The 25,493-nt window shown below is 43.9% G+C and overlaps 1 protein-coding gene across 1 annotated transcript in view; it reads left to right on the top strand.

Annotated features, from left to right (window-relative positions):
* Msh3 (mutS homolog 3) overlaps positions 1-25,493 on the top strand; it is a 153,542-nt gene that overhangs the window by 40,679 nt on the left and 87,370 nt on the right. Inside the window, 2 exon segments of the mRNA XM_036206875.1 lie at positions 19,122-19,234; positions 23,523-23,637. Of these exon segments, the coding sequence (XP_036062768.1) occupies positions 19,122-19,234; positions 23,523-23,637 (228 nt within the window).

Genomic DNA, 25,493 nt, shown 5'->3' with positions numbered 1-25,493 from the left:
ACCCAGCACCTCCACCTCCCCACACTGCCCTTTGCCTTTATGTCTTACTCGGTTTCTTCTGAGTGTTTCCCTTTATCCTCCAATGGAGTTTAGCTTTATTTTAATAGGTAAGCTTGTCTTATCAATCCTGCTATGTCCCATTTGACGTTCATTTGTTATATTTTGTGTAATCTTTTTCTATTTTTGTAACTTTTAAAGTATTTCAATGTAGTCCATTTCCTTTGCTGTTTTTGTAGGGTTCCCCCCTACCCCCCAGTATTCTTGTTTTAACAATTGTTAAAATTACAACTTCAAACGATGTCCTTAGTCTTATCGGAAAGAGATTATAGTTCCCTGTTGTGAGGAATGATGCCATAGATGGATGTCATGCTAATTCAAAAAGAGCTACATTGTCTGTCTTTAAAGTCTAGTTTCTTCCATGAAAGGAGAGAACTAGTTACTCAGTTAGGAAGCTTGGAACTCAGTCAGGATTATTACAAGTATGTTTTCCCAGGGTGCACTGTGAGCTTCACAAGGGTCTTTTTGTCTATTATTATTATTATTATTAGTAGTAGTAGTAGTAGTAGTTTTTTTTTTTTTTTTTTTTTGAGCTGAGGATCAAACCCAGGGCCTTGTGCTTGCTAGGCAAGCACTCTACCACTGAGCTAAATCCCCAACCCATAGTAGTATTTTTGAGACAGGGTTTCTTTGTGTAGTCTTGGCTGTCCCTGAACTAGCTCTGTAGTCAAGGGTGGCCTCGAACTCACAGATCCACCTGCTCTGCCTCCCAAGGGCTAGGTTTAAAGGCGTGTGCCACCACCACCCAGCAAAACATTGATTTCTAAAATCAGCAATGACTGTAAAATTGGCAAGCTGCCTTTTTTTTTTTTTTTCTCAACTGAAAGTTCTAAGCGGTTTGTAATTTGACCCCAGAGTCACTAAGGTTATGTAAGAGATGTCAGTGAATCCGAGGAAGGTGTCTGGTTTGGGTGGGGTTCTATATTTGTAGAGTTAAATGATCATCACTGGATTTCTTAATTTGTCTGGTGTACGATGCTTACTTTAGGCCTTTCATGGAGCAGCTGTAACACATATTGCTACTGGATGCACCTGTTTGGAGACTATTTCTGTTTCTAATTTGAACTCCAGTCCAATGATGGCTGCATCCTCAGTCTGCAGTTTCTGTGTGACTTGATGAAGAAACCCATTAAAATAAGCACAGGGCTTCAGAAAACTAAAGACAGAACTGCCATGTACAGTTGCACCCTCCTGGGTCTATCCCCAAAGGAGTTTAAGTTAGAATACTACAGAAATAACCATGTATGCGTGTTTTTTACAGCAGCATGTATAATAGCCAAATTAGGGGGTAAGCCTAATGCCCAATAGGTATCAAAGGTGGTGTGCATGCATGCGTGTGCGTGCGTGTACACACACACACACACACACACACATACACAGTGGACTTTTATTCAGCCATAAAATTAATGAATGGGTGAAATTATTTAATCGTAAGAAAATGAATGGAACTGGAGGTCGTTGTATTAAACAGAATAAACCAGACTCAGACGAGTAATCCATGTTTTCTCTTCTTATATGGGACTCGGGTCTCACACAGATAGATAGAAGAGGGGGATTGGCAGGAGTTGGGGAGAGGGCAGGCGAGGATGATGGGTGAGAAGTGTTAGGAAGCCTGCCATTTTTGTACAGTGCCATTGATTGCTCCTTATCTGGGGGTGGGGCCTTGGGAAATTCCCCGTCCACACTGGGGTGGTATTATGCAGGTCCCATTTAGGCAGCCACATTGCTGAGATTTCATGGGTGCACTAGCCTGTCTGAAAGACACATCTAGCAGCAGGCGTCCTGTCCTCGGGCTCTTACAGTCTTTCCTCCCCTTTTCTGTGGTGTTTCCTGAGCCTTACTCGAGTTTTCAGAACACAGATAAGAACAAAACAGAAAACAACACAAAGCAGACAAACGCTTTGTGAGATTCCAACATGAACAGGCTGCAGGCCAGTTCCTGATAGTCCTGATTTACTTCTGAAAGCTGCCTGCATTTCTGTTGCCATTGTGGTCTCTGGAGGTCCGGGCCGATGCCCATTGACTTCTGCTTGTAGCATTGTAGGGCTTCTCTGGCCCACAACTCCAAACTCTTCAACCTTGCTCTTCCCACGGATTGTTCAGGCCTCTAAGCTACGTGGGCAGACTTGTCACTGCACAGGCCCCGTTTTCTATGTTAACTACTTTTCTCATCGCTGTGGGGGACTGTCTGCCCAAAACCATGTAAGGAACGAGACACTGTCCATCATACCTGAGAAAACATGGAGACAGGGGGAGCTGGTTACTTCCTGTTAACAGGAAGCAGAGACTTGAGTAGGAAGTGAGCTGGCTTTCAGCAACCCACTTCTTCCAGCAAGGCTCCACTTCCTAAAAGTTCCACAACCTGGGCAGACAGCACCACCAGCTTGGGATCACATGTTTAGGAGGACTCAGTGGGTAGGAACATGTGATGCTCTCGCCTGAGGAACCAGGTTCGGGTCCCAGCAGTCACAGGACAGCTTTATATCTTCTGTAAACTACAGTTCTAGTTGATTTGATGCCCTCTTTGGCCTCCGTGGGCACTGCATGCTGTGATGCATGTACATACCAGCAGGTGAAACACTCGTACATGTAACAAGACAAAAGCAACCGAGCCTGTGGGGGCGTTTCCCATTCAGACTGTGGTGGGCACTAATAACAGCCTCCTTGGCCTCCTCCGCAGTAACCTGCCACTGCGCCAGTCATGTGATTCTGAAACACTGCAGCAGACCCCAGTTTGAGGAAATGAGGATTGACACTTCAAGAAAGACAGTTTTGTCACCATTTAATCTCTAAAAAATGCGTTTGTCAGCATCGAGGCATGTTACCTGAGGAAAATAAAAAGAGGACATTTCCTGAAGTCACATTTGACACGTTTCTGGTAGATGTTGCTCCTGTAGGCAGTTTCGACTTTTCTCAGAGAAAGTGCCTTGGACTTACTGTACTCACACCTGAGGAATCGGGGACCATACGGAAGTGAGACTTTGTAAGGAACCAGTCTGAGAACAGAATGTTTGCAGGAGGATGTTTAATGCACATATGGCCAGACGATGGGCTCAACATTCTTCTCATGCTTCATGAGAGCCTTGAGGACAACTGACAAGTCCATTTTTATCAAATTTAATGGGTTTCTAAATCCTTATCTGCTTACCAAACAAAGCCCTAATTAGAGCAGCGATTAGTGAGCAGCTGCCTCGCCTCCCTCCGAGCCTTGTCCGAAACACTGAGCTCACTGAAGGTCATTCACCGCTTCTCCAGTTGGCAAATAACAACGGGTGCTGGCTTCTGAAAGGCTGGCTAGGCGTCAGGAGAGTCTAGAGCAGCGGTTCTCAACTTTCCTCATGCGGTGGTGACCCCAACCATCCAATTGTTTTGTTGCTGCTTTTTTATTTATTTATTTATTTTTTTATTTTTTGGTTTTTCGAGACAGGGTTTTTCTGTGTAGCTTTGCGCCTTTCCTGGAACTTGCTTTGGAGACCAGGCTGGCCTTGAACTCACAGAGATCCACCTGGCTCTGCCTCCCAAGTGCTGGGATTAAAGGAGTGCGCCACCACCACCCGGCCTTGTTGCTAATTTTTAACTGTAATTTTGTTACTGTTCTGAATCATAATATAAATATCTTATATGTTGCCTCCAGAGGGGTCTGAACCCACAGGTTGAGAACAACTGGTCTACAGGAAGAAATTGATGAGGGCCTAGTGTTAGGCTGCTATGCTTTCCAGTGGAATAAGATAGAAGAAACCCTTCTTCAGCACCTGAGATGGGAGAAAAATCTCCCTTCGGTATCTTTCTGAGTCACCTTAGACCTGTCTGGGCCAGTAGGCAAACTGAGAAAGCTTTCCTGTTAGTTGCTCTGGAAACTCAGGCCACTTGTTTTTAAAATGGGAATGATGCTGTGAGCCTTGGGGGTGTGTGGCTCTGGAGGCTGGCCTGGTCTGTTCACTTGTGCATTTACTTAGCAGTACCGGAAGAGCTGAGACCTGTTCCAGGTCATTAGGACAGCAGTAATCAAACATACAAAGGTCCCTGTCCTGACGGACTCCAGTGAGGAACGCCATCTTACACAGGCCATTCAGAGTGATCTCCCTCACAAGACGACTTTGAAAGTCTGAAACTGAGGATGTCATATAGGGATCTGGGAGAGGAATTTGGGCCCAGGGAAGGCTGGTGCAAAGCCGTTGGGTCAGACCTGATCTGTGGTGTTTTAAGGACAACTGAAAGGTCAGTGTGGTTAGCGGAGAAAAGGATGAAGTTAGACAGAGATGGGGCAGATCATGTAAAAAGTGTTCTTTTTCGGGCCTGGAACGATGGCTCAGCTGTTGGAGGCAAGGCTCACAACCAAAACAGACAGTATTTCTAGGGCTGCGAGTTTGCTCAGTGGCTAGAGGTGCTTGCCACCAAGCCTGATGACCCGAGTTCGATCCTAGAAACAAACCTATATGGTGGAAGGAGAGAACTGATTTCTTCAAGTTGTCCCCTGACCTCCACATAGATGCTGTGGCATGGGCTCTCACACACACATGCATTAAGTAAGTAATAGATCATTTCAAAAGGGACTTTTCACACACATGCATTAAGTAAATAATAGATCATTTCAAAAGGGACTTTGAAGCATTTTTACTGTTTGTTTTCTATTAAATCTCCTTTAATACTAACCCGTTCAGGGGAAAGGGGTCTTCTGTGCCTTGTTAGAGAATTTTGGGGTGCTACATGGAAGTTCTGCCCTGTGTCCTTCCCCCAGGGCTAAGGATCTGGGGTGCTACATGGAAGTTCTGCCCTGTGTCCCTCCCCCCAGGACTAAGGATCTGGGGTGCTACATGGAAGTTCTACTCTGTGTCCCTCCCCCAGGACTAAGGATCTGGGGTGCTACATGGAAGTTCTGCCCTGTGTCCATCCCCCAGGACTAAGGATCTGGGGTGCTACATGGAAGTTATGCCCTGTGTCCATCCCCCAGGACTAAGGATCTGGGGTGCTACATGGAAGTTCTGCCCTGTGTCCCTCCCCCAGGACTAAGGATCTGGGGTGCTACATGGAAGTTCTGCCCAGTGTCCCTCCCCCAGGACTAAGGATCTGGGGTGCTACATGGAAGTCTGCCCTGTGTCCGTCCCCCAGGACTAAAGGATCTGGGTGCTACATGGAAGTTCTGCCCTGTGTCCATCCCCCAGGACTAAGGATCTGGGGTGCTACATGGAAGTTCTGCCCAGTGTCCCTCCCCCAGGACTAAGGGATCTGGGGTGCTAATGGAAGTTCTGCCCTGTGTCCCTCCCCCAGGACTAAGGATCTGGGGTGCTACATGGAAGTTCTGCCCTGTGTCCCTCCCCCAGGACTAAGGATCTGGGGTGCTACATGGAAGTTCTGCCCAGTGTCCCTCCCCCAGGACTAAGGATCTGGGGTGCTACATGGAAGTTCTGCCCTGTGTCCCTCCCCCAGGACTAAGGATCTGGGGTGCTACATGGAAGTTCTGCCCTGTGTCCCTCCCCCAGGACTAAGGATCTGGGGTGCTACATGGAAGTTCTGCCCTTCCCCCCCCAGGACTAAGGATCTGGGGTGCTAATGGGAAGTGGCTCGCCCTGTGGTCCCCTCCCCCAGGACTTAAGGATCTGGGGTGCTACATGGAAGTGCTGCCTGTGTCCCTCCCCCCAGGGACTAAGGATCTGGGGTGGCTTACATGGAAGTTCTGCCCTGTGTCCCTCCCCCAGGGGGCTAACATGGGCCCTGGTCCTCCCCCCAGACTAAGGATCTGGGGTGGCTACACTGGAAGTTCTGCCCTGTGTCCCTCCCCCAGGACTAAGGATCTGGGGTACTACATGGAAGTTCTGCCCTGTGTCCCTCCCCCAGGACTAAGGAGCCACTGAAAGAGTCAGAAAGGAAGTGCAGCCTTCTCAGGCTTAGCTTGGCGTTAGCAGTGAGGTTCGGGGCTTCAGATGCCCCCTGGCAGGGATCGGTAGATGGGGCACATGCATACACGGCATATGCATACTATGTGTGGAGGGCCTAGGACAATGTACAGGAGTCAGTTTTCTACGTCCAGCATGTGAGTCTTGGGGATCAAACCCAGGTCTTCAGGCTTGGTGTGGGAAGCGCTTTTACATGCTGAATTGTTGACCTTATTTACTTATTTTACATATTATTTATTTATATGGGGATTAATCCCCGAGCCTGGGCTAACTAACCAAAAGCTGTATACTGAGTTGCATTCCCAGGTTTCGTTGAATATTCACTAAAAATTAAATTATTTTTAATTTTTTTTTGTCTTTTGATACAGAACATAGGCTGGTCTTGAACTCAGGTTGTGGCCCAGATTAGCCTTAGACCCACACAGTCTTTTGCCTCTGCTCTAAGTACGGGTATTAAGGGTGTGCACCACCATGCCTGGCTTGTTGGGTGCTCTTCAATGCCATCATTTTACTGTTCACTATGAGCCAGAAGAGCAGCTGGTGCAAATGACTATTTCAAAGCATTATTCAAACCATTTTGATTAATGAAGAAGGACAAATGTTTATCTTTATTGCACACTTACTTTCACCCATTTCCCATATATTTTCCCCATATTGCACTCCTCAGTGAATTTTTGTCATTTTTTTTTTTTTTCGAGACAGGGTTTCTCTGTGTAATTTTGGTGCGTGGGTTAGAGTTTGCTCTGTAGACCAGGCTGGCCTCGAACTCACAGAGATCCTCCTGGCTCTGCCTCCTGAGTGCTGGGATTAAAGTCGTGCACCACCACTGCCTGGCTTCAGTAAATTTTTAGTTAGGGATATTTTTCTGTGTGATTCGTTTCTGATTTAAAATTATTAGTTTTAAAAATAACTTCTTTACTGAAATGCTCCAATGGAAGCTGTTCTGGATCACCTTATGTCTAATTTCTCATACAAAATGTGATACCTGATACCTTTTTTTTTTTTTTTTTTTTTTTTTGAGAATTTTTTACTGAAGTCAGAGAAATTCACAACCCATAAGTGTGGAGTATAAGGGATTTCCCCAAAGCCAACACACCATATAAACAGCACCCAGGCCAAGAAATGGACTATGATGAGTCACTGGATGCCTCCTTTATGACTCCTGTTACTGTCTTTCTTAAAACATTCTGCATACAAATTAATTCAGTATGTTTTGAATTTTTTTTAAATGGAGTTTTATGGTGTATATACTGTTTTATGACTGATAACTCTCCCCATTGCTGAATGGACACATGTAAATCATATATTCACTCAACTGGGTTGCCTGTTTTGTATATATTTCTATTCTGGTTATTTGTGGTAGCTGTTGCCTCCTGTTCTTCAGCTTGGATATTTGACCTTAGTAAAGGATCATTTTCATGAGTCAAATTCCTCAGTGTGGTCTAGTTGATCAGCACTTAACTTGGCTTTGTGGAACATATTTCTTGTGTCCTAACTCTGTGCCTATCCTCATCTCATAAATATATTCCTGCTTATTTCTTATAGATGCTATACTAATTTACATTCCATTTTAAATTACAGTTGCATTGAACTTTGAGTATGGTGTGAAATTGATCTCACTCTCTTCCATGTGAATGTGCAGTTGACCGTGTGTTGAAGGGACTATCTCCTCCATGAGTATGGTGTGAAACTGATCTCACTCTCTTCCATGTGAATGTTCACTTGACCATGTGTTGAAGGGACTATCTCCTCCATGAGTATGGTGTGAAATTGATCTCACTCTCTTCCATGTGAATGTGCAGTTGACCATGTGTTGAAGGGACTATCTCCTCCATGAGTATGGTGTGAAATTGATCTCACTCTTTTCCATGTGAATGCAGTTGACCGTGTGTTGAAGGGACTATCTCCTCCATGAGTATGGTGTGAAACTGATCTCACTCTCTTCCATGTGAATGTGCAGTTGACCATGTGTTGAAGGGACTATCTCCTCCTACTTGAGTGTAGTTCTGTCTTTGGTACAAATCAAGCCGCTGTGTGGAGGAATCTTTAATTCATCCACACCCTTGGCGTTACTGACATGTTTTTTCCCCTCTCTGGATGGCCAGCCTGTGCATCTGAAGATGAGCAGCAGCATTCTAGTCTCTGTACAGGCCAGTAGCAGCCCCACTTTGACTACCCAAGTGTTCTCTATAGACCGTAAGTACTGCCACTGCCTCCGCCATTAAAACCTCACATGTCTATAGTTATTTGGTAGTATGACCCCTTTAACTCCAGGCAGCCACTTATCTACTTTGTGTCAATACATGTGCCTAGTTTGGACCTATTGCCTGAAATCAAACAATATGTAGTGTTTTGTGACTGGCTTTTAAAAATTGGCTTTTTACATTAGCTTACAAAATAATGATGATGCATTATTATTATGGCATTTTCATGCATCCTTCGTTCTTGTTTGTACCTCTCCCTCTCCACGCCGCTGGCCTCCTGTGCTCGCTCCCTGGTCCTTTCCCTGTGGCCCTGTAGGCCCTCTTCTGCTGTAGAGGCACATGTTTCCCACCACCTCCTTCCCTTTTTCCTACTCCCCAGCTCTGAAGATCGCTCCAGACCTTGTCATTCTGGCTCATGACCTACATGCACACATGCAAGTACACACACACACACACACACACACACACAGATTTTCCTATGATAGAAGCATGTAGTGCTTGTCTTTCTGAGTCTGGCTTATTTTGCTTGGCATGATAATATCCAGTTGCATCCATTTTCTGTCAAATGCCATGATTTCATTTTTCTTGACAGTTGACTAAAATCCCATGATGTATCCCGACCGCGTTTCCTTTATCCATTGGTCTGTTGATAAGCATCCATGCCGGCCTCCTTTCTAACTCCCATGGGCAGTGAAGCAGTAATCTTGCACGTGCAGGTATTTTTGTGGTAGGACTCCGAGTCTCCAGACATACCCAGGGATGGTTTAGTAAGTAAATGGTAGTTCATTTTCAGAAACCGCCACATTGATTTGCACAGCGGCTCAGCATTTACACACCCACAAGCAGCAGCTGAAGGTTCCATTTGCCCACATCTTTGCTAGCATTGTTGTCCTTTATTTTCTAGATGTTAGCTATTGTGGTGGAATCTCAAAGTAGTTTTAATACGTGCTTTTCTGATGGCTAAGGCTGTTGAAGACTTTCAAACACTTATGACTAGTTTATTTTTCATGTTAGAGTTGTCAGTTCAGTTTTTACTGAACTACTTCTTACACAGAATATTCTGAACACAGTCCCACCTGTGATCTTTCAGGGCTTAGGCCACCTCCAGTCTCTGTATGTCTGAATCACATTAACTCTTGAAGTCTTTGCTGTGTTCCCTACCCTAAGACTCACTTCAGCATAACCCTGGTCTATACATAACCAGTTTAATTACCTTTTATCCACCTGAGTGCCACTGAGGTTTTGGATTCTGTCATCACTTTTATTTCTGTCCAAGTTTTTAGCCACTCCTTAGCCTTCTTCATTTCCTGTTACAAATTCACTTTCAAGGTGAACTGTCACATCAACACCTGTCTATCACCTAGTACAGCTGTTGAAGGAGGAGTGTGTGTGTGTGTGTGTGTGTATGTGTGTGTGTGTTATATACAAATATATAATATATATATATATATATATATATATATATATCACCAAATATATACCACCACTCAGCCTTTCTTCTGGCTTTACTCATGTAGTTGACAGAAAAAAGAAAAAAGTGTCTATCTTTATGATGTGTAACATAGTGTTTTCATGGATTGTGACATGGTTACAACAGATGACCACATCCATCTCCTCACATTATCGTCTTAAGATGCAGGTAACTGTGGTCACTGTGCTGGATGTTAGATCTGCAGGACGTGTTTCAAAACTGAACCAAGGTTCATTTAACCATTTAACCATCACTTCCCTGTACAGCCTGCCTCCTCTTCTGACAAGCGCCCTGGTGGTCTTGGCTTTTTTAAGTTCAGCTTTTATAGATGCCACATATAAGTGAGACCATGCAGTGTTTGTCTTCCTGTGCCTGGCTCGGTTCATGCGTAGTGGCATTCCAAGGTCTGCCCATGTTCTGGTCGCCACAGAATTTCCCTTTTCCACCGCCACATTTCCTTACTCTTCTTCTGTTGGGGAGCTTAGATTGTCTCTGTGTCTTAACTGTTGGGAACAGTGCTGCTGTGAACATGGGAGTGTGGCTTTAAGACACTGACTTCACTTCCTAGAAAATACATCCAGACGTGGGGTTGTGGATCAGAATGTCATTCTAGTTTCTAGCTTTCGAAGAACCTTCATCCTGTTCCCCATGGTATCTGTATGAACTTTCCTCCTCATCTTTGTTCTCTGCCTCTCTTTTCCTGCATCTCCATGGATACCTTTTTACTAATAGCTATTTAAACAAGCGTTATAGTTTTTTGGCTTGTTAAAAGTCAAACATTCTTTGACTTTGCTGATGATTAGTGATGCTGGAAATGTTTTCATACATTTGTTGGCATTTGTATTTTGGGTGTTAGGGAATATCTGTTCTTTGGTGATTTTAAGAAATCTGTTTAATGTTTTCTTGCTGTTGAGTTGTTTGACTGCCTTATTCCAACTACTAAGTTCAGAGTGATGATGAACATTGGTAGTTAGGGGATAAAAAAGGATTGTGAATAAAATAAAAAGATGACTTCAGAAGGGAGTTTATTTTAGAGGAACCCAGTAAAATTGGAGATGTTTGTGTTTTATTTGAAAGAAACTTAAAGTATGGTTCAAATATAGAAAAGAAGATAGTGCCACTAAAGAGGAGGACTCTGGAGGCAGGTCAGTGCATGTGATAAATGCGGGCAGTCCTTCCAGAAGGTCAGGCACAGCCCTCTGGGTAACCACAGTCCTGATGTTCCCTGCCTCCCCCACTCCCCTGTAGTTTTATTATGTGTGTTTCTTGCTGGGATCCTTCCAGCAGGTTTCTGATGGTGTTATTTTGAAAGCCTTGTCTTCCTGCAGATTCCCTCTCATCCCCCTACACCCCCTTGTTTGTTGAAGAAACACAGTGGGTTTTCCCGAGTTTTCCAGGGTCTGGGTCTCCATGGCTGCATTGTCATAGAGTCAACTCGTGTCTCAGTGGTTTCTGTGGACTTGTGGTTGTTGAGTTCCTTAAGTCAGGTGCTTCTATTTGGGGTTTCCTCAGAGAAAGAGTGAGATGATTTCATAGGTTCTATTTTCACATGATTGTCTCTTCATTAGGAACTGAGCAGTCACTGATGTGCCGACAGTGAACTAATCAGCTTTTTGAAGTGTTATTGTGGATACCCAACTTTAAGCATACCTAGTATGTTTTAATTCAATGTGTTTGCTCTTCAGTGTGGTTCTTCCTCATGCCCAAATTGGTCCATAATTAGGTAGTGAGGGCCTCTTCACGTTGGTTTCTGAGTCATTTGCCATGACCCTACTCTTAGCTTCTTTGTGCTAATACGTAAGATATTCTAGGCTTATCTTGCTCCAGTCATAAACTTTGTCATGTCCTCAAATAGCCATGGTTTCTTCTAGTGGGAAGAGAGAGCTGAAAAACACAATCTACATTCCAGAGGCTCCTCATTCACAGAATTAGTCCTTATCCTAAGTCTTTGCAGAGGACAGATATTTTATAGATGAGCTACTTAAAGAGCATACAGGCTGCTTTTTACAGATGAATTACATAAGAAGCAGAGAAATACTTGTAATTTGACTTTGGGGCTAACTGGTTTCCACTCAGGGAATTCAGCCTTGCTCTTGCTTTCCCTTTTCCCTGTGTTGAGGATTCTAGCGTGAGCAGTTAATTCTGTTAACATGGCGTTCTGAAAAAAGTTGAACTTTTGCTGTCTACACTTACTTTCCCATGGCTCCCCTGTTGCTTTGCCTTGTTGGAGCACGAGCACCCCTCTCCCCCCTTACCTGCCTTGTTGGAGCATGGGCACCCCTCTCCCCTGTTGCTTTGCCTTGTTGGAGCATGGGCACCCCTCTCCCCCCTTACCTGCCTTGTTGGAGCATGGGCACCCCTCTCCCCCCTTACCTGCTTTGTTGGAGCATGGGCACCCCTCTCCCCCCTTACCTGCCTTGTTGGAGCATGGGCACCCCTCTCCCCCCTTACCTGCCTTATTGGAGCATGGGCACCCCTCTCCCCCCTTACCTGCTTTGTTGGAGCATGGGCACCCCTCTCCCCCCTTACCTGCCTTGTTGGGCATGGGGGCACCCCTCTCCCCCCTTACCTGCTTTGTTGGAGCATGGGCACCCCTCTCCCCCCTTACCTGCCTTGTTGGAGCATGGTGACTCTTCTCCCATGTCTCCCTGATCATGTGCCTCTGCCAGGCTGCCTCTTCAAGGCTTAATTCTTTAAGTAGACACATATCAAATACTCAACACCGATTCTTAAGTCTGGTGGACTAGTCATGTGGTTGTCTGAACTGCATTGGCTGACTCAGTGGCTCTTAAGCCACATTTATCTGAAAGCCTATGTAAGCACCGAGTGCTGGGTATTCGGCTCATCATCAGATGACATCCTATTTAATTTTTCCATTAGGCATGTGATTGCTTTTTCTCTTTTTTTCTTTCTTTCTTTCTTTCTTTCTTTCTTTCTTTCTTTCTTTCTTCCTTCCTCCCTTCCTTCCTTCCTTCCTCCCTCCCTCCCTCCCTCCCTCCCTCCCTCTCTTTCCTTTTTTCTTTCTTTCTTTCTCTCTCTCCTTTTCTTTTTGGCTGTGTGAGACAGGGTTTTTCTGTGTAGCGGTGGAGTCTGTCCTGGAACTTGCCTTGTAGTCCAGGCTGCCCTCTAACTCACAGAGATCTGCCTGGCCTGGCCTCCCACCTCCGCCTTTTCATTTGAACTGAATCCTTTCTGACTCTCACCGGCTGTTTCACCTTTCTCACAGTGGCTGGGCTGCTCAGCCAAGCCTGGGGGAGTTCTTACCACCCAGACAATGGTTCTGTGGCTGCTGCTGAAGGCCGCTCTAACTTGTAGTTTTCTTAGAATAAGTAAGAAAGCTTGCGATCTCAGAGGCTGGCTGATGTTCTCTCTTTGCTGGTGTCCCCCAGATCTCCCCTTCCACAGCACCCCAACTAAACACCCTTGCTGTGCTCCTTCCTGCTGCGTCCTGTCAGCTAGTTGCTAACCTCAGGTTATTTTAACTGCCGCAAATGCAGCACATCTTTACAGTTACACAAATGCAGACTAAACAAATGTAACACATTTGCCTAGTTAAATATTCCACAATACTCACCAGTGATGAACTAGTTTCACTTTTTAAAGCGTTTTTCTGAAAGTCTGAATTTAAACTTTCCCCATGTTTAGGCCCCAGTCTGAGACACGGTGTTTGACTCAGGTTGGTGCCTGAGTGCATCTGCTTTTTTTATGTTGGGGTCTTTTTTTTTTTTTTTTTTTTTTTTTTTGAGATAGAATTTCATGTAGCTGAGGATGACCTTGAACTCATGATTTACCAAAGTGCTGGGAATGCTAACAGGTTGCCACCACACTGAGGGATCTTGCATTTCTAGTAAGTTCTAGGTAGTTAGTGGAACTTCAGTGTTGCATCTTGGGAGCAGATTTTATACGTGTTTAGATCACCTCCCTATTTTCTGGATTTGTTATTACTTTGTTAATATTTTAAATAATTGTTTTCTTTCATTTTGAGTTGGTCATTGGTTTTCACTTTCTACTTAGATTTATTATCTGTAGGACCTGTTCATCTTGCTGTCTTTCTGTTTTGTCTTTTACTTCTGAGATTAGTTATTTTTCTCTTTGTTCCAATTATCCTAGTTCTGGCAGTACGTGTCTGAGGATTTTTTCTTTCTACTTTTCTCCAGCTTGTTATCCCAGCACTAGGGAGGCAGAGGCAGGAGGATTAGTAGTTGTAGGCCAATCTGGGCTGGGTAGCAAATACCAGGTGAGCCAGGGCAACAGTAATGAGACTGTCTCGAAACAAAAACAGAACTTCAGTTTGTTTTATAGTGAGTTTTGTTTTAAAGCTTACCTTGAAATATTAAGTTCTAGGTTTTCTAAGTTCTGTGGACATTTGACTTGTTATATATCTGACATTCTGCTATTATCTGTAGATATGTGGATCTGCTTTTTTTCCTTGCAATAACTCGGGTCGACATTGACATTGATTCTTTTCTATTACTTTTTTTTTATTATATGAAATTCATTTTCCTGGGCTCTTAGAAGAGACTTCTGGATGGAAGTAGCTTTTCTAACTTGACAGTCACAGTTGTGTGTGTTTGTATCTTAAGGTATCATAAATAGCACAATTCACTTGCTTAGATACAGAGTATGGTCTGTGGTGCTCCGTGCTCTCGTACCTAGTTCAGTTAGAGAATCCTGCCAGTGCCTCAAGTCTCTTTGACGTTGTCCCCACCATGGCCCCAGTGATAACTAATTTTTATCCATTTTGTTTTTGCTAGAGGTTTGCATGCAGAGACTCTTACAGTGTGCAGCCACCTGGTGTCATGTCTGACTTAGCGCATTGACTTGCTGCGCGCTGTTTCTGCTGCGGCCTCTCTGTGTTACTTGGATGGACTCTTGTCTCTTGTCCTACTCACTTTGGAGTCTGTTAATGGGAGCATCTCTGCAGAGTGAGGTTTTGTTTCCAAGGGGTGCCTTGGTGGCTGGGGAGATGCTCCATTGGTAAATTGAGGACTCAAGTTTGATCCCAGAACCCATGTTTAAAAAGCTCTCTGTGGGCTCTATTTGCTATCCTAGCCTTGGGGAGGCAGAGACAGGTGGGCCCCAGCTTGCTGGCAAGCCAGCTTAGCTTAATAGGTTGAGTCCCAAACCAGTGAGAGACCTCGGTTTCAAAAATATTGTGGTCAGGCTGGGCGGCAGTGGCATATGCCTTTAATCCCAGCACATCGGGAGGCAGAGGCAGGTGGATCTCTGTGAGTTCAAGGTAAGCCTGGTCTATAGAGCAAGATCCAGGACAGGCACCCCAACTACGTGGAGAAACCCTGTCTCAAACAACAAAAAACAAAACAAACAAACAAAAAAAGAACAGGGAACAGAAAAAAAAATGTGATCAGTGTTCCTGAGTATACCTGAGGTTGAACTCAGTCTGTCACAGGACATGCACACACATACATGTGTACTTGGGCGCACACACACACACACACGCACGCACGCACATGCGCGTGTGCCCTCCGCCAAGTCCTTTGAAGTTTTGTTAGTTCACAGTTTCCAGTCCTCTCAAACTGTACAGTGAGTGTGTGTGCTCCTGGTCAGTGCTGTACCACTCACCGTGCTCTCTCCACACTGTACAGTGAGTGTGTGTGCTCCTGGTCAGCACTGCACCACTCACCGTGCTCTCTGCACACTGTGCAGTGAGTGTGTGTGCTCCTGGTCAGCACTGCACCACTCACCGTGCTCTCTGCACACTGTACAGTGACTGTGTGTGCTCCTGGTCAGTGCTACACCACTCACCATGCTCTCTCCACACTGTACAGTGAGTGTGTGTGCTCCTGGTCAGCGCTGCACCACTCACCGTGCTCTCTGCACACTGTGCAGTGACTGTGTGTGCTCCTGGTCAGCGCTGCACCACTCACCATGCTCTCTCCACACTGTGCACTGACTGTGTGTGCACCTGGTCAGTGCTGTACCACTCACTGTGCTCTCTGCACACTGTGCAGTGACTGTGTGTGCACCTGGTCAGTGCTACACCACTTGCCGTGCTCTCTCCACACTGTACAGTGAGTGTGTGTGCTCCTGGTCAGTGCTGTGTGCTCCTGGTCAGCGCTGCACCACTCACCGTGCTCTCTCCACACTGTACAGTGAGTGTGTGTGCTCCTGGTCAGTGCTGCACCACTCACTGTGCTCTCTGCACACTGTACATGGAGTGTGTGTGCTCCTGGTTAGCGCTGTACCACTCACCGTGCTTTCGACTACTCACCTCTTGCTACATTTTGCAGTGAGTGTGGTTCCTGTTGATCTCTGATGCCTTGGTGTTTCCATCTACTTCCCATGTCGCTGCAAATAGTGCATGAATCTTATTGCTGCTCATCCCACTAGCTTGCATTTGGAATTCTTAAGGGTACTGTGCAGTTATAGTATATCATTTGTAGGTTTTGGCGATTCTGTTCTGTTTTCATGGCAGTATTTGAAGAGATGTAAAAATAGTGTTTATGGTTATTCCTTACAAATTTATGCTTTTAAAGACTATTTTTTTTTTAAAACAAAAATTGACCAGTTACATTTTTGGTTAAGAAAAGTAACAAAATTATTACAATGATTTCTTGAATTTGTAAAATGGTTAGTCTGTTTCTACCAGTATTGGGGGTGGGTGTCTTCTCTTTACCTTTCATTTACGTCTACTGCATTGTCTGTTGTTTATATTATGAACAGAGAATAAGAACCTGAGTGGTACACACCATATGTCCACATAAGAGATCTTGTGTGTGTTTGTGTGTGTGTGTGTGTGTGTGTGTGTGTGTGTTTATTTATTTATTTTTCTTTTTTTTTTTTTTGAAACAGGGTTTCTCTGTGTAGCTTTGTGCCTTTTCTGGAACTCACTTGGTAGCCCAGGCTGGCCTCGAACTCACAGAGATCCGCCTGCCTCTGCCTCCCGAGTGCTGGGATTAAAGGTGCGCGCCACCACAGCCCGGCGTGTGTGGTTATTTTGTGGCGTAGCTGTAAGTATAAACGAGCCATCTTTCTCTCAGTCCTGAGTGTTCTAGGATCTTACCTCCTCTGCTGGGCAGACTGTGTCAGTGTTGGGATGTTGTTTAATTAGCCTTTGTAATGGAACTTTCAAACCAGACCATTGAATTTCCTTTTTCAGAAGGAATTTCATTAAAAGCAGAAAAATAGAAGCTTCTAATAGCTTGTGCAGGGGATTATTCCAGGAATTCCCTTAAGTTGTAGGTAGAGAGCCACATAGAAGGCTGCATAAAGGGCAAACGCCCAGAGACCCTCTCGTGCGTCATAGCACAGGCGTCCTAGACTGGCTGTGTAAGCACCTCTGTCGTCTTAGATCATGGATGCTTTTACCAGACAGGCTCTGGAGCAGCCTCGCTTCTCTTAGGTCAGCCACTCTGACTTTGTGTGGCTAGATCAGTGGGTCTAACTTTAGTGTGCATGAGAACTCCTGATGCTGCGCTCCACAGTGCATATGCACTGGGAGTGAGCAGAGCCAACAGAACATAGAATCCCCTGGAGATAATTATAGCATGTTGTTGTTGAATATTAGAGATATTAATATTAGAACATTAATCTATATAATTATAGATTATGTAGCCTGGAGATAATTATAGCATGCTATTGTTGAGTATTAGAGATGTAAATAGAAAACACCACCTTTAACAGTGAATATTCCTGTGAAGGTAACACAGTTATTCCTAAATCAGTTATTACATATCCATTCAAAATCTCAGTAAAGCTTTTTGTGAAAAGCTAGGATCAACTGGAAATTTGTAAGGAAAATCAGAGGCCCAAGAGTATGCAAGCTTTTGGAGAGCAAGGTGTAGGTCTCTTGGCTACCCCGATACTACAGCACAGAAGCAGAGACCTGTAGTGTGAGATACAGGTGAACAGGAAGATCAGTGGAGTGAGTTAAAACAGGGTCACCCCAGAGGGGTATGGAATAGGTAGTGGAGAGAGGGTCACAATTGGTAAGAACAGACGGAATGCTCTGTGACTGCATCTGATTGTTAATAATTATACGGAGAGTCAAATTGTGTTCCTAAACTCTCACTATCTACAAAAAAAGTTCAAATAATTTGTATTTGAAAAACAAGTATCACTTTTAGTAGAAGATGTAAGAATTAATGGAGTACTTAGATGCATTTACAAGTGAATAAAGTATGCCTGTGTAAATCCTAGAAGTATAGCATTGTGTCCCAAAGCAAATTGTGCAGATTTAGTAAAACAGCACTCAGGACATGAGAAGCCCGGGCCAGTGCACATGCTGCGGAGCATGAGAGCACACTAAATTTACCATGGTGTTTGTGTCCTAAGGTGCTAGAGGGATGTGACTACAGCTGTGCCTGACATTTTATTATTCTGAAATAAAAATGTTTGAGCATACTGTATAATGAACTGTTAACACTGAGTGAATGTCAAACAATAAGGAATTGGCTGAATAAATTGCAGCAACATGGGCTGGAGAAATGGCTTAGTGGTTAAAAGCACTGGCTGTTCTTCCAGAGGACCCAGGTTCAATTCCCAGCACCCACATGGCAGCTCACAACTGTCTGTAACTCCAGTTCCAGGGGTTCCCACACCCTCACACAGACAAAATACCAATGCACATAAAATAAAAATTAATAAATTATTTTAAAAAATTGCAGCAACATATTATGATATATTTTCCACCATTCAAAAGAATGAATTATAGACAAGTCATAGACATATGAAGAGATTTTAAAGAAATAATGCCTAGGAAAACAAGATGGGTAGTCGTATCATTTGTTTCTAGTACGGTGAAGAAGAGCTGATATAAGTCTGTGGTATGTGTTTGTGTCTGGTCAGATGAATAGCAAAGACTGAGCAAGGGTCCATCTGGGCTATGTGAGGTGATAGCTGCCATCCACCCAGTTATGGGAGACAGAAAGGTGATGGGGGGAGAGAGTCAGGAAACATGGGAAATGAGCTCTCCAGTATGGATGATGGGATTTCGTCTCTTTATGAAAGCTTTTATTCATATTTTAAAAGGTTACATAGCTACATAAGAGAGAACTGACCTGAGTAGAATTGACTGTATAGTTGACTGGTGGCTGGGATGAAGCTGGACTTAGAACAAAGCCAGCCAGGCCAGAGGTGCTCCCTAAAGAATGAACTATTCAATGTTTTGTTTGCTAGAATTTCTAAACAATTCATGTGATGAAATTAAAATCTTTTAAAATTTTCTCCATTAATATTTATAGTTCAGTTGCCTCTGATTTCAATGAGTTCTTTTTGATAATCAATATGAAGTAGTTAGTGTGTTGGTGGTGTAAAATGCCAGTAGATAAAATGCCAGGAGCAGCTGAGATACTTTATGAAATGAGAATGCTTTGCAGATGAAGTTGGAGGCTTATTCTCACCCTGTTCTCAACATGTGCTGAAGACAATAAGGAATGAGTCTGCCTTTTGTTGTTGTTGTTTAAGACTGATGCCTTAATGTATATAATTCAAGATAATGGGTAAGTCTTTGAAGTTTCATTTTTTTCTTTTCAGTACGCGGGATGACAGAATTCGAGTAGAAAGGATGGATAGCACTTATTTTGAATACAGCCATGCTTTCCAGGCAGTTACCGAGTTTTATGCCCGAGAGGTAGTTGACAGCAGGGGTGAGTATTTTATTCACGTTGGCCGTGTGTCCTCAGTTGTACTGATCCTGGGTGTGGATGAAGGCCTGAGTGCGGCTTTCAGTAAAATGACAAGTAGGAAGCGAGTAGAAATATGTGGGAGCGTCCGTGGGCAGACCTCCTCTTCATGGCTCATCTAGAAGGCCACTGCAGCTGGGCCTGCTTGGCATATGGCTGTTCACTCAGCACATGGCAAGACGGTTTCTAGTGCCAGCCTCACCGGTTTAGGGGGCAAAACCCAGTCTCAGCAGAAAAGAGCAAAATAAAACAGCCATAACAAGAAAAACAGCCTAATAACATGTGGATACCACTGTAATATTTCCCTTTTCACTTGTGACTGTTCCGTCACCTGCTGGCTGGTTTAGACAAACGCTTTTTAATGGAGGTGTAGTTGGCCAACCTTTCTTTCTTCCTCCTTAAAGATGACTCATGTCATTGCTTTAAAGAATGTTTGATAAATATTCTGATAAAATCTAGCACTTTGAAAGGGTGGTTAGCAGAATTATAGTGCCAGCACATTGGTGAGCAGACTCAGTATGTGTGGTAACCATTACATGTTAAATTCCCATTTGCTTCACACAGTAGGGTGTATGTTGCATGCACTCTTGTTCCTGTCAGTAGGTTGTGTCAGGTGACAAGGTGAAAAGGGACTTGTTCTCTCAGGACAGACTTGCCCTCTCTCCACCCCATTACACCCCACAGGGAGGAAATCTGTCCGTCCGTGCCACACACTGTAGGGCACCTGCCATCCTCCTGTCTCCAGCCCCTGCATAAGCCTTACTGTCTTGTCATATCCTGTCACCAAGGCATCATTGTCTGGTTTCTTATACCTTTAAATCAAGTTTAATGAATGTCTGAGCCTGTCTCCCACTTCTGAAAGCGGTATGAACCAGCATCAAGGGTTCGTTCATCTTAGGTTCAGTTGCACACGTAAGACAACAGAATCCTTTCTGAGCCTCGGATTGACTTAAAGGTTATGGGATGGAAAGCAGCCTCCCTACCAGGCACGTGTCCTCTTAGTGTGAGCCGTGCTTGGAGCAGCCTTATGGAAGTCCATGGCACCAGTGACCTAAAGTTTTCTTTCCCTGGGTGACAACTTATATGTGAGGGACAGAGTCTCATCTGTGGATATGAATTGTCCTGGTTTAGAAGATCCATGCCCTTTAGGAATCTTTTGATGAGCTCTGTAAGGAAGATGCTGGATTGTAAGAGTCATTGTACTCAAGGAAGGCCAGTACTTTCTTAGCCAGATATAATGAATGCACTGACTTCGGATAATTTTTACTGGAGACAGCATGATCTCCTAACATTCGTTTCCAAGAAATAGAACTAGAAGTTTAAAGTGAGTTCTCAGTTGAAGGAGAAGGGCTGATCTTCAGTTTTCACACCCTAGAGCAGTGGTTCTCAACCTTCCCATTGCTGAGACCCTTTAATATAGTTCCTCATGTTGTGGTCACCCCCAACCATAAAATTATTTTCATTGCTGCTTCACAACTAATTTTGCTATGGCTATGAATCATAATGTAAATATCTGTATTTTCTTTTTTTTATGTTTTTTTATTATTATGTGTCTTAATTTTATACATCAGCCATGGGTTCCCCTGTCCTCCCCCCCCCCGCCCCCACTCCCACCTTCCCCCCAGCCCCTCCCCTCCATTCCCATGTCCTCCAGGACCAAGACACCCCTGGGGACTCATTTAAACCTGGTGGATTCAGTACAGGCAGGTCCTGTCCCCTCCTTCCAGGCTGAGCATGTGTCCCTGTGTAAGCCCAAGGTTCCAAACAGCCAGCTCATGCACCAAGGACAGGTCCAGGTCCCACAGCCTGGGTGCCTCCCAAACAGATCAAGCTATTCAATTGTCTCACTTATCCAGAGGGCCTGATCCAGCTGGGGGCTCCACAGCTGTTGGTTCATAATTCATGTGCTTCCATTCAATTGGCTATTTGTCCCTGTGCTTTTTGCAGTCTTGGATTCAACAATTCACGCTCTTGTAGTCCCTCCTCCTTCTCGACAGTTGGACACCTGGAGCTCCACCTGGGGCCTGGCTGAGGATCTCTGCATCCACTTCCATCAGTTATTGGATGAGAGTTCCAAGACGACTGCTAGGGTGTTTAGTCATCTGATCACCAGACTAGGTCAGATCAGGCCCTCCCTCGACCACTGCCAGCAGTCTACAGAGGATATATCATTGCGAATTTCTGGCTACCTCTCGAACATTCTGCCTATTCCTGTTTTCATGTGGTCTTCATTTATCATGGTCTGTTATTCCTTGTTCTCCCTTTCTGTTCTTGATCCAGCTGGGATCTCCTGCTCCCCTAAGCTTTCTTTCTCTCAAATCTTGCCCTTCATTACTCCTACTGTCTTCCAGGTTGTTCATGTAGATCTCATCCATTTCTCTGTCATTGGGTGATCCCTGTAGCCTCCCTGGAGTTGTGTAGCAGTCTAGTCATCTTTGTTTTACATCTAGTATCCTCCTATGAGTGAGTACATACCATGTTTGTCCTTCTGAGTCTGGGTTACCTCACTCAGGATGATTTTTTCTAGATCCATCCATTTGCCTGCAAACCTCATGATGTCATTGTTTTTCTCTGCTGAGTAGTACTCCATTGTGAATATGTACCATATGTTCTTCATCCATTCTTCAGTTGAAGGGCATCTAGGTTGTTTCCAGGTTCTGGCTATTACAAACAATGCTGATATGAACATAGCTGAGCAAATGCCCTTGTGGTATGATTGAGCATTCCTTGGGTATATGCCCAAGAGTGCTACAGCTGGGTCTTGGGGGAGATGGATTCCCAATTTTCTAAGGAAGCGCCATATTGATTTCCAAAGTGGCTGTACAAGCTTGTATTCCCACCAGCAGTGGAGGAGAGTTCCCCTTGCTCCACATCCTCTCCAGCATAAGCTGTCTTCTGTGTTTTTAAATATCTGTATTTTCTGATGGCCTTAGGCAACCCCTGTGAAAGGTCATTCGACCCCAAAAGGGGTCATGACTCACAGGTTGAAAAATACTGCCCTAGGTTTATGAACAGCTTTAGTTAAGTAATGAAGCATTACATTAGTGATGTACAAAGATCATGTTGTAATACTTTCTAATTTTTGTAAAAGACGTCAAACAACACAGTTGTGTATAAAGAAAAATGGAGACATTCCTGTCCTGGTCACTTGTCTATCAAGGGGTCATCATTGACAGTTCGGTGTCATCCTTTAGAAGTGTCTTGTGAATGAACCTGCTGTGTCTGTGTAGCATTCATAGTTAGCATGTTAGGTGGTGAGAAACACTAAGCAGAAAGTAAGGTAGAGAAGAGGGTTGAACTTTCAACAGGATAACAAAGGAAAGCCTTGCTGAGAAGATGGCGTGTGAGAGACGTGGACAGAGAATAAGGAGTTGGAATGGGGGAGGTGAGCCATCAAGACATGCAGAACAGTAGTGTTTCCCACAGAGGCAGCAGTGGGCACAGAAGAGCTTACAGGGCACAGTACTGGCTGGGGTAAGGGACAGCAGGAGTCTGCACAAATGGACAGGGTAACAGAGAGGAGGAGAGGAGGAGCGAGCTTACCATTAGAAGAGAGGGAAGATAGATCCTGTAGGGCCTGGTGGTTTCAGACTTGATGATAACTACTGCTGAGTTGGGGGATGTGGGCTGTTTTGAGTGAAGTTGTCTAATGGTTTTAGATCCATGTTAAAAAGAGTTCCTTTGGTTGCATTACGAATACTCGAGAGGGTGCAGGATGGAGCAGGTGACTGGATGGAATATTCATGGGAGCTGTTGTGATATTCACGGGAAGGCATGAGGTTGGCTATACAGGTCTCTGCCCAAGGCTGTATCGAGGTGCTGTGAACAGCTTTCGTGTTAGCCAGAGAATTTCTCAAAGGGCATATCATAGTCAGGATTTACCAAGATTTATTTAATTGTTGCCCTATGGATGTTGATTTGGGTTGAGTATAGTTTTTTTTTTAACCATTGCAAATATTTGTCAATTTACCTTCTTATATACACATCCTTGACATATAGGTCAGATTATTTATAGTGAAAGTATTTAAACATTTTTCTGATTTGAAAAAAAATGTTATTTTCCAAAAGTGATTTAGTCTATCAAGAAATGTCTTTTTTTGTCCATATCACAAGTTATCTATTTGTGATCACCATTTGGTTTCAAAATACCTCCCTAGTACACGTGATGTAAATTATTATTGTTATAGATGAGAATTGCTTAATGTATTTTTATTAGAAATAATAATATTGAGGATACATATTTTGTTTTTAGGTTCTCAGAGTTTCTCTGGTGTCATTAACTTGGAGAAGCCTGTGATCTGCTCCTTGGCTGCCATAATAAGATACCTCAAGGAGTTTAACCTGGAAAAGATGCTGTCTAAACCAGAGTAAGTACTGTCTTGAAATCTTAAAAAAAAAAAAAAAAAATTCGGGAGGAGACTTATAGTCAGAATGTTTTATGTGACACATTTGGTGGTGTCCTGGTCACTGTTCCATTGCAGTGAAAAGAGACCATGGCCAAGGTAACTGTTATAAAAGAAAGCATTTAATTGGGGGCTTGCTTACCGTTTCATAGGGCGAGTCCATGATCATCATGGCAGGGAGCATGGCAGTACACAGGCCAGCATGGTGCTGGAGAAGTGTCTGAGAACTTTACATCCTGATCCACAGGCAGCAGGCTGAGAGAGACACTGGAGTCTGGTGTGGGCGTTTGAAACCTCAGAGCCCACCTCAGTGACACACCTCCTCCAACAAGGCCACTCATCCTAACCCTTCTAATCCTCTCACAGATCTGCTCCCTGGTGACTAAGCATTCCAATCTGTGGGCCTGTGGGGCTCATTTTCATTCAAACTACCACAGCAGGGATTATACTCAGAGGCTTACCTCTAGAGTACAAGGATGAACTGCCTTGTACTGTTGTTGGAATAATAAAAATAGCTATTAATTATACTGTCAAACTGTGTTTGTTATAGATATGTGATAAATTATTCTCCCTATAAAGCTGCATTTTGACCAGATTAAGAATTAGTATTACAAAGGATGAATACATTTTCACTTTTTATGGAGGTTGAGGACACTCCTCAGAGTTCAAGCACTTGCCACTCAGGCATTTGAACCAGGAGTTCATATTCTCAGAACTGATGTCAGTGCCAGGTGGGTCTCTACATCCATGTGCACACTCAACTGCACATATACATAAAAATTGTTACATACCTGCATACCACACAAAAAATTTGAAAAGCCCCAAATTTTCTTATTTTAGGTTTCAGTTATTTCATAGACCACAAAGTTGGAGATTAAAGTAGCCAGCTACTTTAGAGAGATTTTTGTAAAAGCGATCAAGTTTGTACATTTTAGAAATTTCAAACCTGATCACTGACATTCTAGGAAAATACCATCTTAATAACCAGTGTGCAAAAGAAGGCATTGGTAATCCTCTTGCCTTTATGTACTGCACCTCCACCAGCTTGTTGGTGGCTCTGTCAAGAATCACTGTTATAGATTCTGCATGAGCAAGCTCCTTCCCATTCTGCAGAGGTAGTGGAGCAGATGGGAGCTAGCTCAGTAAAACAGCATTACCCAAAGCTTGTAACAAAGAAATTACTGTGGGGAGTGGAAGAAGAGCAGGTTCCTTGGGAATTTTGTGGTGGTTTTGGTGTGTGTTTTAATAAAATAAACTATTATTTCCCTGGAATGTTTTGTTTTATTTATACCACCTAAATGTCCACCAAGAGGAAAGTAGATTTATTGTGTCAGATTTGTGCCGAGTAATGTAAAACCAAGAAAATGACCAGCATGATTCAGCATTAAAATCTTTATGAACAGTGAATCAAGACTAAGATTAGACACATTTTATTTTATGAAGTTAGAAGCTTCTAGAACAGAATAGAACATATTTAAGAAAAGTAGGTGGTTGGGGATTTAGCTCAGTGGTAGAGTGCTTGCCTAGCAAGCGCAAGGCCCTGGGTTTGATCCTCAGCTCAAAAAAAAAAAAAAAAAAGTAAAGTTTGGGCTTAGAGGTTAAGAGCACCAACTGCTCTTCCAGAGGTCCTGAGTTCAATTCCCAGCACCCACATGGTGCCTCACAACCATCTGTAATGAGATCTGGCACCCTCTTCTGTATACATAATAAATAAATAAATCTTAAAAAAAAAAAAGAAAAGTAGTGAGAAATGGATGGGGTTGATGAACAATTTCAGAGCAGTGATTTTTTCCCCCCATGGAGAAGAAAGGAAAACAAGG

This window comes from Onychomys torridus, chromosome 15 (assembly GCF_903995425.1).
Source record: "Onychomys torridus chromosome 15, mOncTor1.1, whole genome shotgun sequence".
NCBI classification, from domain to species: domain Eukaryota; kingdom Metazoa; phylum Chordata; class Mammalia; order Rodentia; family Cricetidae; genus Onychomys; species Onychomys torridus.
The sequence above is the reverse complement of the archived record's forward strand: the minus strand, read 5'-3'. Positions and strand labels throughout refer to the sequence as shown.